The 13,576-nt window shown below is 31.5% G+C and overlaps 1 protein-coding gene across 1 annotated transcript; it reads left to right on the top strand.

Annotated features, from left to right (window-relative positions):
* The first annotated feature begins 299 nt into the window (after positions 1 to 299).
* Positions 300 to 6,072, top strand: LOC132729105 (microphthalmia-associated transcription factor-like). The gene is made up of 5 exons (XM_060714845.1): positions 300 to 658; positions 2,911 to 3,076; positions 4,331 to 4,406; positions 4,926 to 5,073; positions 5,477 to 6,072. The coding sequence occupies exons 1-5, from the start codon at positions 365 to 367 to the stop codon at positions 5,813 to 5,815; spliced, it is 1,023 nt and encodes a 340-aa protein (XP_060570828.1). The 5' UTR covers positions 300 to 364; the 3' UTR covers positions 5,816 to 6,072.
* The last annotated feature ends 7,504 nt before the right edge of the window (positions 6,073 to 13,576 follow it).

The following is a 13,576-nucleotide window of genomic DNA, read 5'->3' as shown; positions in this document are numbered from 1 at the left end:
TATTTAACACTTATAAAACATATTTTGTGTCTACGTTTAAGTGATTTTACAGCGTTAGTTTTACAATTTAAAATCGTTAAAAATCAATAGTCTTGTCACGAAAAGCAAACCAGATCCTAGCGACACACATAAATTTATCATATAACACTTCCTGCAAAAAAGAATTTTCGTGCAATTACGTAACACACGTTAAACTGTTTGAAAATTCCATTACAAAATATCAAGTCATAAATCACTACAATTTAACATAAGGCTTGACAATATGTAAAGATAAATAGTCTTATCACGGCGTCCGACATTTACTAGTTGCTGCATCAGCGTTTAGTCTGTCTTCAAAGTGTATACAGTACATTTAAAATTTAAAATGTCTGACTATTTTTCAAACAGATATAGATATGCTCAGAACTACATAACGGATTTTGAACGGCATATTGAACAGATGAGAGATGATCTGAAATTCCATATTAAAGAGACAGGGACTAGGGAGCGTTACCATGGTTTTAATCAAAGCTATCATGATTTGTTACGATTTGATATGCTTTCAAGAGGCGGACAAGAATTACCGGAAAGAAAGGATATTCATCATATTGATAGACTCGAGCAACTTTCCTCAAGCCTGGTACAATTACTATCAACTGCTAGACATAATGCTAAACAGGTTTGTTGCATTTTACTTTTTACAAAATATTACAGACAAAGACACCATGCTGTTATGTCAACTGTGGTAGTATTGTCAATAGATCTAGTAATATATTTACCTTTCTTGATCTAACAAGGATTTTTTGGATATCAGTTATAACGTTTTATCTGATGCATTTGAACAGACTTAAGTTTAAGAATGCTTTTACATATCTTAGTAAATCCGTTTGCAATTCATTAATTACTTTCCTTGTTCGCTTCAAAATATTTTATTTACATTTTCAACTTTATCATGAAAATAAACATGACTCTTAAGGCATGCTGCTTTAACGAAACTTTGAAAAATTAATGCAGATAACGATAAGAAAAAATAACAACGTCTTGAATATTATTAGACGAATCCATTGCAGCCTACTATATTATATCTGTCAAATGTACATCTTTGTTTTATTTTATTCCTTTAGTTTCAGTCTTCTTGCCAATGCGAAGTTACACATAATTGTATTAAATGCTTTCTTTATATTGAACTCTAAGACTTTTGGTACAAATTATTTTTTGTTAACAGAGCCAGTACAATGTGTTGCACATATTATTAAGTATTACATGAAATAATTTAAGTTTAAAATGTTTTATTCTTTGTACGTTTTCATAATAATCTAACCTTTAAAGTATTTTGTATTATTTTGCATGATCCTTTGCAACATCGATCACTTTAATAGTATAATGCTGTAACCTTGTCTACTTATATTGAAAAGTTTCGTAAGTTATAATTGGCATAAAATAACGTTATGATTTTTGTAAAATCAATACTGGTATTTCATTATCTATGTACCAATATATACTAGTATACAAATCAATTATGCAGAATGTTTGTTATTTTCTAGACATTGTCTTATAATGTAATGCATTTAGATTAAGTGCAAAAACAGTCTGAATATAGAGTCCCTGATGATTTGTTTTGTTTAACGACGCACCAATATAATTTAAGGTCATATGACGCCGAAACAGGAAAGATCAGTTTTATTAACCTCGTGAGCAACAAACTTTACGCAACACCAGGGCTCAAAACCACCACACCTGCTCGAGCTAGGAGATGTATATACTCTAGTAATTCGAGCCCATTAAGTCAATTCAAACAAAAAGGGCGGCTTATGTCTCAACTCTTAAGGCAACCAATTAGCCGCAAGAAAAAAAAACAAAACACAATGATTTTATTATGGTCAGTTAATATCGCATTGCTTCATTATTTGTGTTTAAATTTTCATTTGTGTTAAGAAAGTGTTATTTAAGTAAAAGATTGGAGCTTAGTACTTAATATTCACATTTTGATAGGCCTTTTAAAATCTGTGAGTTACAAAGTACTGCGATATTCGTTTTAGTTACTTAAAATATATATTAAAACGTAGAATTTCGATGTTAGTAAAAGTAAAATGCAATAGTATGCTTAATTAAGCAGACATAAATGTTTATAATGTTGTATAACATACTGAAATGTATTATTCATCAAGTATGCAAATTCATTACATGTATCATATCTGTCAGTTTGCATCATTAATTAAAAAAAATTGCGATGAGGTAATTTGTATGGAAGTAAACATACATATTTGTCCACATTTTGCATTTTTTGGACGAATTGATTCACATAAATTGCAATTTTTTCAAAGCGGTTATTTTCCTGCATGCTTTAAATCCACCGTAACAACATTAAAAAACACAAGGTTGCCCTTTAAACAGAAAGGACAAAATAAATAAAAAAATGTTTCTGAGGTTTGATCTGAAATTAAAATAACAATATATTTGACAACCACACCGCTCAACATTGCAAGGTTAACAGTTCCATTATCAGAAAACGTGTTGATAGTATAAACTCTTAACAATATTTTTCTTATGAACTGTGTCAAAAATATATAAAAAGATCTCACGCGTGTTGCCATTTAAAATGTAATTTTAAATAACGAGTCCAATAAATTGTTACAAAGCGAGGCTCTGACTTTGACTTTGAAACAAGATTGAAATATATCATAAAATTTGCATGGTACAATTGCATTAATAATAAGATAACCTGCATTGTTATTTTTTAAGTTTTCAATAAATAAAAAGATGGGGTCACCGATGTTGTCTTGTGCTTTTTTGGTTGTTCTAGATGCACACTATAGAAGTGAGGTCTAAGAATAAACATATGTAGTAGAATAAAATGAATAATGTATCAAATGAATCAATAAAGAAAAGACGTTTCGATGACACAATAAAAATTCTACATTTTATTTTCAGAGGTACAACTCACAAGACACAGTTCATAGTCCGGCAAACGACAGGTTTTGGACACATATGAATTCACGCGAGTTCGAAAATAGACAAGAAAAACACCAAGCATTCGCATTCAACCCTAATCATCGAGCTTGCGTAGAAGTTAAAAGGAGAGAAAGGCACAACAAAGGTATAACAAATTTGTTATAGGTATCATGAGATTTTCTAATCAATAAATGTTTGTTCGTTCTATGATAAACAAATATAAACTGAACGAAAAATAATTCCGATTAATTTGGATTAATTCCACCGATTCAGATTTCTGTTGTTTAAATGTTGTACAGAAAATGGTACAGAGTTCAAATAAATTAAATTTTGACCATGTAAATGAGTTATAGATTAATTAATAATGATGCCTTTATTTTACAGCAAAATCTGTTAAAATTATTCTTATAAGCATATACAAACATATTTCATCCTGCATGAATAATATCACATTTATTATGATCCCCGAAAATTTTTCGGGGGAGCATATAGTCGCCGGGTTGTCCGTCCGTCAGTCCGTCCTTCCATCCGTACGCACGTACGTCACGAATTCGTGTCCGGTCCATAACTTTGTTATTTGAAGTCGGATTTTAAAACGATTTCACAGCAATGATCACCATATATTGACGACGTGCCGCGCGCAACATTTGGGTCGCTACCTTGAAGGTCAAGATCACAGCATGCCCTTGCAACAAAATCGTGTCTGGTCCATAACGTCGTAATTTGAAGTCAGATTTTATAACTATTTCACAGAAATTATCACCATATTGAGACGACGTGTCGCGTGCAAAATTTGGGTCGCTTCCTTGAAGGTCAAGGTCACAGCATGACCTTACAGCAAAATCATGTCCGGCCCACAACTTCGTTATTTGAAGTCAGATTTTAAAACTATTTCACAGCAATGATCACCATATAGTGACGACATGTCACGCGAAACATTGTGGTCGCTCCTTTGAAGGTCAAGGTCACAGCATGACCTTGCAACAAAATTGTGTCCTGCCATTAACTTCGTTATTTGAAGTATGTTTTTTACAACTCTTTCACAGAAATGATCACCATATTGAGACGAAGTGGAGTGCGCAACACTTGGGTCGCTACCTTGAAGGCCAAGGTCACAGCATGACCTTGCAGCAAAATCGTGTCCAGCCCATAACTTCGTTATCTGAATTCGGATTATACAACTATTTCACAGAAATGATCACCATATTGAGACAATGTGTCACGCGCAATATTTGGGTTGTTTTTACACTTTGAACTTTGTCTGTGACATAACTCTGACACTAAAAGAGGTATACCTTCCTGTGTCAAAAACCTATTCGGGGAACATTACCATTTCATATTTAGTTTAATTTAATAGAGCTAATATTTTTGACTTTTAATGTTGTTCTTGCCTCTCTAGTGGAGCGTAGAAGAAGGTCAATAATAAATGAAAGAATAACAGAGATAAGAAACTTACTTCCAGAGGATATCAATCGGTACATCTTATTTTATACTTTAAAGTTTCCTTCTTTGTCCAACAATTGTTGCATTTTTAAAAATGTTATTCTTTTATCTGGAATCAGAACTCATTTTAAAGAAATTTGTTAACTCTATGCATGATATGTTTTGACGCGTGTTTAATTATTATTATTCTATATCAAAGTGATAAAACGTATCGAAAATGTATTTTCCTTCATTATATGATCTAAATTTGTCTTGTGGAGCTTTAACTAGACAAAACGGCACATAAAATACCAGTCACTTGCTTTGACTAATATAGTAAAATAAAAAGATACAATGAAAAGACAACTGACCGATATGTTTATATGTTTAATTTCTATAAGACTGTTGAATCACATTGAAAGTTTGACATTTATTGAATCCATGTTTAAATGCATAGTTACTTCATATAGAAATGAATAATTTTACAATACATATTTGAAAAAAGTACATGTAAAATGCTATTTTATTATTTGTGTATATACTCAGAAAAAGCGCATGCTTTTATGTTACAGTGCCACGCTTGGTAGGAAAAGTGTTGTTTTAAAAGAAGCTATTGACTACATTAAACAGTTACAAAAGGTAATTGCGAACGTACATCAACTCGAAGATAAGATGGAAACAATCTGTAGTGACGTCAATACAATATCAGAGAAATTAGAGGTGAGTACTTCATTATAACTGTTTCAGTAGTGAAAAGAACTTTAGGAGGCTTTCATGTCGTTTATCTATCTTAGTAATGGATTTAAAGCATGTTTGTTGGCTATTACATGAAGATATTAGCACAGAATGTGAAATAATTTCTCATTCAAGTATCAAAATGATAACAAAGACATATCTTGACTTCCATATCATTATTACTATACAAAACTCAAAAATGTAGATGAAGCAAAAGGTTGTTTATCTTTATGGCCAACAGGTAACTGTTTGGATTTGTAATAGAATATAAAAAAAGTGTTTTAAGGACTAAAATGTTACTTTGGCTTGATAGGTCTATGGGAAACTTTATTGCAAAGCGGTACGTCTTCGTTTTACCAAAATGCTTAAGGTAATTGTTATGTTTTAGAGACTAGAAATGCAGACAGCAGGAACAGTACCAACGCACAACAAACAAAATATTAAAACTTCTGAATCTTTTGAAAACTCCAACGTTTCTAGTGACACAGCAATGACCTATGAATATATTGATGGAGACGAGAAGTCAATTCTAAGTTTGCCACAGCATATTTTTCAAGAAAATACTACATCGTCTTTTGATTTGGATGATGTGTGGGATGATATACGAACATCACTCTCCGTTGACACATCTATATCACTTCAAAGCAGTCTTGGGTTGGAATTTGACGAGCAAAGTTACATTTTATCAGATACTGACATTGCATCAGACGTTGGCATGGTAACATAATATAACCAAGCCTTCTTCACGATTCTAACACAGAAAAAATAATCCAAATGTGGATTGAAATATGAATATATGTAAGGCTTCATGTTCTACTTTTTCTGTAAAGGTTTGATTGCTGCTTCTCCTGATTATCTGTGTACAGCTCCTGTTTGTCCGCATTGTAGATCTGTTCGAAAAGGCATATTTGTTTTTCAAGCTAAATGTTTCTGTTGTTGATTTGAATTAAAAATGATAGAAAGTTGTCTTCTTAAAATATCTTATATACCACGGACTATTGAATTATTATTTTTACATATAAACAAAATGTATTTGAAAGCCTGAGTTCTTTTGAAAAGTGAACCAAAGTGAAGTGAGTTTATCTTTGAAGAATAACTTAGCATTTAATTTATTTCTTATGACACATAAATGACATACATTTATAGATTAATTAAATTTTTGTAGTTTGATATGCCACTTTCGTTTTGTAAACGAAAAACACATTTTTTTGGTATTGAACACGTGATTCACGAGAAAATATTTGATAAATTAAAACAATGGATCTACTTTCGATTATGATTATTTATGCGCAATAAAACTCAAGAGAAATATACGTGACGCATATATGCATATTATATATATTGATTAAAATTTAAACCAATGAAAATAAGGAAACATTTTAAAGTTCTCGGAAATGTGTAAATCAATTTACAAATTAACAGTAAAATACATTAAAGATGTAATACGTGACAGGATGATGACACACATTAAATAAGCATGCATTTAATATTCTCGTTAATTGTTTGGCGAGATCAATGAGGAATTTATAATACATAATACATAAATCATTTCAATTTAAAACATCTTTTATTTGACGTAGTCGACATAATATCTGGAAATGTTTTTACAAATCAGTTATTCTGGATCAGTATGAAGTGCTCCGGTGCATATTTCGACTGTTATTTCTTAAAAAAGATTGGTTACTATGGTCACATTTTCAACTACTGATAAAATAATAGAAATATACTATTTGTATGTTCTGATATAAAATGTATAGAAAATAAAAAGTATATCGAGTCATAAGGGGCTAAGTACAAGCATTTCAATGATGAATACTGATATATTGTTCTAGAACAATTTATTATCTGCTATGTCATTTCGGATCATGTATATCACTTTTTGATTGGGTTTTATATCGCATCAACATGACAAACAAAGTATAGGTCATATCCAGCTTTACTGGCGGAAGACAATCTCAGGTGTCCCGGGGTATATTATTTAAGGTATTACCACCCTAACGGGCAATATAAAGAACTGAAAAAATTATATCATAGGTCAGATATATACCTTAAAGTACACCTGTATGCAAAATTTAAACAAACTTTACCGTACGGAAATCGAGTTATGGCCATTTTTATGAACTGAGGCTAAGGTGTATGAGGGCCCTTTTTCAGTAATGAGTAACCTTTAAATAATCTGCAATAACATTCTAATGAAAAACGTTTTCCCATTATTTTTTTGGTAAGAAACAAATAATACTTTTCAGCTAACAATCAACAGAAACAAATTTATGTTTTCTACTCAAAATTTATAAAATATGTTTAAAAATGTTACCCTATCTATTATTTAAAAAATCCATAAAAATTCCCCAAATGAGTGCCTGTTTTCAAAGTTTCCCTAATTTTTTTTCAAAAGTATATTGGTTGATCTTGTAAAATATTAAATACTTTTACTGTCTTGTTTTGATTTTATTACACTTTGAAAATATCAGGTACATATTTATTACTAGATCTAGCATTATTTAGCCAATAAATACCTATATAAATTAAATAATAAAAAAATAAACACCGTTTTCTACCCAAAATGGATGGGGAGATACATAAACAATGTTAAAAAAAAGAAAGAAAGAAAAAAAAGTTGACCCATCTGATGAATCCATGGCCCTCGGTTTCAATGTAGTTCACTGTAGTTCTAGCCTATTTGAATACTTTTCAAAGCGGAGGTAAGGTATTATTAAGGCACAAATGGGCACCTGAGTACAATCACCGCCGTTCGATAGCTTATTACACGTAGAATCAGACGGCGTCTGGAAACTGCAGCTGTGCTTAGAAGTCAAATACCTTAACCACCCGACCGCGAACACCCCAAAAGTACCGACCAAATCCATTTATAAGTGTTCATGATATTGTTTCTCATATGAATCTAAATACAATCTACATTATTATTATAAAAGACATGATTTTTTGATTAAATAACTTAAATGGCAAATCTGCTTCAAATAAACGCAAAACAAATTCTGAAGGAGTAAAAATATATTTTGAATTATAAATAATGATACAATTTTTGCGAAATAATTGAAATGATTTTATTATTATTTACCTTTTCATCAAATTTGTTTCATTTTTCATAAAGTGAAAATATAAGCATTAATTGTTAGCGTACAAGTGCAGATCAAAACAACTTTACATTTAGCTGTTTTCTGTTTTACATTCAGCTTCAAATGTATAATCAATGACCCAAGTGTTTAATTTTATAGAAAATTTTGCTAGTAAACCCGCAACAAATATTTATGCCCTTTTAATAGCCATAGTAGTCCATAGGTCGCATCTGGTTGGGACCATATTTATGGATCGTGGTATAATTTATATCTCCTAAGCATGTCATGCAGCTTAGCAATGCCGCATGACAAATATCTAAACTCTTTACCGTGCAGTTTCACTCAAGGTGATTTAAATGTATTTTTTCTATATTATTCTCTACCAAAGCGTTACTATATAAATCAAGTGTCACTCATGAGGGAGATTTTGAACCTGGGGGAGAGAGGGGAGGGACATGATGTATGTTAATTTCGTAGAGACAGGCCACGTAGTATATAAAACAAGATCAACATTCAACGAGTACATCCCCTGAGGCACGACTCAGCAACACAGGACTACCGACAAGGAGCCTAGCATGATACTAAACGAACAGGGCAGGGCACAAGGGCAAAACATTGACTGGATTTTGTTTGTTAGTTAAGGTTTTGAGTCGCACTGGCTATAACCGGTCATATCACGCCAAACACTGCAATTATTAAGCCAAAAGTCAATCAAAGAATAAATCTTAGACTACAAGTTAATTCCCGTAAATAATTGATCGACGTTTTGGATGCAACTGTGGCTAAAGTTGAATGAATGAATGAATGAATGAATGAATTAACTGATGATCATGTTCAAGATGTTTATATTTAAGAAATGAAACGTCATCTCCTGTAAAACGAATAATTATGTCCAATTCGAAATCTTAGAAGAACTTCTCGATCATGACGGTTTTGAAGGAATCGAGATGTTGATACATCAAGACAAAGGTTGATATTAGTTAATATGGCTTGGTCCTTATTTGATGGGTTTTCTTAGATATTAGAAGGTAATATATTTAGTAAAATAGGGAAAAACCGTATTCCTAAAAATGCCAAAATCGGTTTAATTGAACCTGTTCATTGTTACTGCAAGTACGGTCAACACCCTTAAGCACCCGTTTATGCAGAATTCAACATTCCTACAGGCAAGAAAATGGTGAAATTGAAATTTTGAATCAAGATGATACATCCTAAGGTTTCCTATGATGATATCGAATAACAGCATTTACAGCTTTAGGAAGACAAAGAACAAAAACGATGAAACAAAAAGGTTCACATTTAGTAGTAATGCCTCACACATCTTTTGTGTTGTTGAAGACAATGGCTTGACAGGGTTTTTGAATAATTTATCTTAATGACTTACAATTTGAAATTGTTGCTAGCACAAAAAGCAATCCTTATGCATTTTCTTATAAACTGTTAACTATCTCTTATTCCCAACACATTGTTTTGAATATAGAATATATTGATGCATGTACAGTTTTAAGTAGAAGCTTTAGTCAAAATGTCTGTACAAAGTAATTTTGTTTTTGAATGATACTCTTGGGTTAAATCAAAACCACATTTTCAAAATTTAATGCTGTGACGAACTTGTTGAAAACATGATTGCAGAGCTTGTCAAATACAATGCTATCTCAAAAGCTATTCATCGCAGCATTTCCTTTTGTTTTCAAGTTCAAATATTCCTAGAAGACTAATTTAAATGATGGAATTTTGGTTGATTGATTCAATGCCATGTTTTTGCTTTAACATATAAATATAATTTTTATTCTCATTAAGAAATAAAGTAAAAAATGTACCATGTGGGACTCTTCTCTTGTCGAATGTTTCGAATAACTAATGTGACTTTGTTAATTCCCTTCATGCAAACATCACTCAATGTTTGTTAAGAATTCAGCGCTTATCTCCATGTCGTTTGAAATAATTATTAATTGGATGACAAATCATGTATTAATTTAGTTAGTGCTCTGGTATCCTTAGTTAATCTAGCACTGTCCTATGCTATAGGAATTACAAGGCTAAAGATCCCATATGTAAGTCGAATAATGCAGATAAAATTAATTTTTATCTACATGTTTATTTTATTCATCCAGACACTAAGGCTTATTACTCACTGTGCCCTTATTTTCAGCGCGTGCAAAATGCTGAATAAAAACTTGACATAGAATGCAAGAGAGGTTACTCTTATATGATTAAGACTTTCACTGTTCTTTTAATTCCCTTTGTCAGCAGTGATATTTCCAATGTGATTATAATTAAAAGAATAATAAACCTGTTGACTAAATGCAAGTTAAAACAAAATAACAAGCGGTAGTGAAATAAAACATCTGAAGGGTAAAGTACTTCCTGCAAAAATTATTATGCCACAAAAACACAGATTCCGCAAATCTAAATTGATTTTGCAGCTGCAACAGGTTTACGAAATCCTTTCTTTGTTTTACCGGTAGCTACGGTAGATGTCATTTTATTTTCTTGTTACCACGTGGTCACTATAGTAATTATATATATATATTGTTATATCTGGGCTTTATGCTTATATGACTAACCATTATTATGTAATTTCTATAACATTGATGGTCACCATTTGCGGTCATTCTTAACTCTATTTAAGATAATTTTTTGTACATGATAATAATCGTCCCAATTATTACCTAGATGAAGAATTCATTGTACAGTCAATTTTGCATTGAAATACCTCTCATGGATCAGTTCAATAGTGGTATCTTAATAAAACGGCATGTAAATGCAAATGTAGGTTTAGTACATGGTAACACCATACTAATGTTATCAACCGAAGCTCTACGACTCATAAAACGGTCTTGCAAAGTCATGATATTTTTAAGCCAAATGCCTCGACTTTTGCTATGGGCTTACTAAGTCTATATATCATCTCATTTGCCACACTCATATCAATGATATCCCTTTTCTCTGAAATATTATTAACATCATGATCATCATCATGTGCATTTTAATCATTTTTACAGTCTCTTATTTCTTAAATCATTTCCCTTGCATTCCTGTCCCAGATATCAAATGTTGACACTGCTTAATCAATGTCTACTTAGTCACTTAATGTGGATCCAAACAACTCATTGCTTAGTCTAAGAACGGTAAGAGTCATCATCATCAACATCGCTTTAATCATCACTGTCAATTTTATCCACCTACACTTTGAATTCAGTGAAAAATCATTTTGCGAAACATTATGGGATAGTGGAAACTTCCTCTTCTTTCAATCATCCATGTATCCAATAGATCTCCCTAATAATTGTAGAACCAACTTTATCACTCCATTTTAAATTTGACTGAGAGTGTTTTTGAGTTGGCAACTATGGTATTTCAGTTTGAGGTATTTGATCATTCCATGGTCTATTTGCTGAGAAAGTGAAGTAATGTTAGCGTGAAAAAAATCTAAGTTAACATTGGCTAGGTTCACCTGAAGTTCAGCAGGAACCTTATCCGAGAACAAGAGAATGTAGCTTTTTCAACAGATTTGAACCATTCTACCACTATCTTAGACCTCACTCTCATTCTATTGATGTTCTTTGTTTCCTTTGCTATTCACGTGGATATGAAGTACATGTAGGGTTTTAACAGTATACCAATGATTTTGAGTATGTGCCATTCACTGAAAAAAGAAAATATATATACATGTTCATATTTCTTTCAAACATTTGGAACGTAGTAAACTGCAGGCAGCAGAGATATAGTTGTTTCATAGCAAAGGTTATTATTGAGGATTTTATTGAGATTTTACTTGGCCCAATGATGACAAGAGAATAATGTAAATATCACGAGTTCATTAACAAGGTTTACTACCTTTTTATTACTTAATTAATTATACATTCGTCAAGTAAATGAAAAGCTATTCTTGTCACTGGTTTTCTAAAAGCCTGTCTTTGTCTTATTTGATGGATTTCTTTTAAGTAATTCAGTATTTTTGTAATGCTTTTATCTGTTAATTTTTGTAAAATTTTCTTCTTTTCAAAATTTAGTTTCTTTTCGACAAACGCATAACTACGGCAATTAAGTTTGCCCATTATTTTAACAAAAGTACATAATTATATTAATGTTTATGCTTCACCTTGAGAAATAGAGACTTATACTATTAGGTTGGGTCTTTTGTTTAGTTTTGAAGCATCATAATAAAAATAACATTTTAATGAAAGTGTATTTTTTGCTAGTTGACTTATGATTACAATTATTTTAGGAGTACCTGTGTAACGACAATAACTATGAGAGTTTATTTAATTATAAAAAAACTATTAATCATTATTCCGGTAACAGCTTTTAGTACCATACATGTACCATCATCACATTATCACATTATAAGGTTATAGTCAGCTATTCAATATCTCTATTTTGCGATAGGGAAATATTAAAAGCGTCGTAGTTGCAGAGTCGTCGGTTTTATGAGAAGATATTGGGAACATTAAATTTGTGACTCTACGGATGTTTCTAATTCAAAGCTTTCACCATTTCCGTGTCTAACGTTGAATTCTGCTTAAGCTGGTGCTATATGGCATGGACGGTATCTTGCACTTTCCAGTACAGTTAATGAACAGGCTCTATTAAACCGAGCCTGCAACACTTTCAATTTTGGTTTCTCTAGGGATTCTTTTTTCTCCAGTTAGTATGAGGAGATGAAAACCTAGAAAAACAACAACAACAACATTCGTTTTACATTCGTGTATATTGGTTGGTGACGTTGGTTGAAATCCAACATAAACGGCTGCTTGTCCCGTGATTTTCAATGAAATATGCACAATATCGTAACATCAAAAACAAGTTACTTTGATTTATTTTGATGTTTCTGTTGATGTTTTTATGCAAGAAAAGGATCACGAGGCCTCTAACAAATTAATATAAGTAATATAAGCCATAATCAGCCTCCGTACAACGTTTTCCGTGTTGAAAATCTATTGGATTATGCAATTAATTTTATTACGTCCTTGTTGGTGTGTTCATTATAATACGAAGTTCGTTGAACCACATACATACAACCACGGTGCATTGACCTACCGAAAGTCATAAACAGCTAACTGAAAAGTTTCTTATGTAACATATAAAATTAAACATATTCACATTCATCAGCATATTGTTAAATATAAAGCCAATGGCGTTAGTTAACTTTTTTCTTTTAATATCGTCGCCATTTTTTAACCTTGAACCGACGGTATAATGAAAGTTATGGTGCATTGTTAAACTTGTTTTAATATAATTATACAAATATTATTTGCAACATACATATATTATTATTCCTCCAATTTATTGCAATTAAATGCATGTTAACGTAGAAACTTAGTTTGTTATTGAATATATTTTTTACACAAGCACTGTTAGGTGTTATAAGTCTATTTAATAAAGTAGCCATTTGACGCACACGTACA

Source organism: Ruditapes philippinarum, unplaced genomic scaffold (assembly GCF_026571515.1).
Source record: "Ruditapes philippinarum isolate M1 unplaced genomic scaffold, ASM2657151v2 ctg658_1_1_1_1, whole genome shotgun sequence".
Classification (NCBI taxonomy): Eukaryota; Metazoa; Mollusca; class Bivalvia; order Venerida; family Veneridae; genus Ruditapes; species Ruditapes philippinarum.
The sequence above is the reverse complement of the archived record's forward strand: the minus strand, read 5'-3'. Positions and strand labels throughout refer to the sequence as shown.

Excerpts from the sequence above, each read along its gene's own strand:
- LOC132729105 (XM_060714845.1), top strand. The coding sequence starts at position 365 with ATGTCTGACTATTTTTCAAACAGATATAGATATGCTCAGAACTACATA. Across the intron at positions 659-2,910 it reads CTAGACATAATGCTAAACAG|AGGTACAACTCACAAGACAC; the intron begins GTTTGTTGCATT and ends TTTTATTTTCAG. Across the intron at positions 4,407-4,925 it reads CTTCCAGAGGATATCAATCG|TGCCACGCTTGGTAGGAAAA; the intron begins GTACATCTTATT and ends TTTATGTTACAG.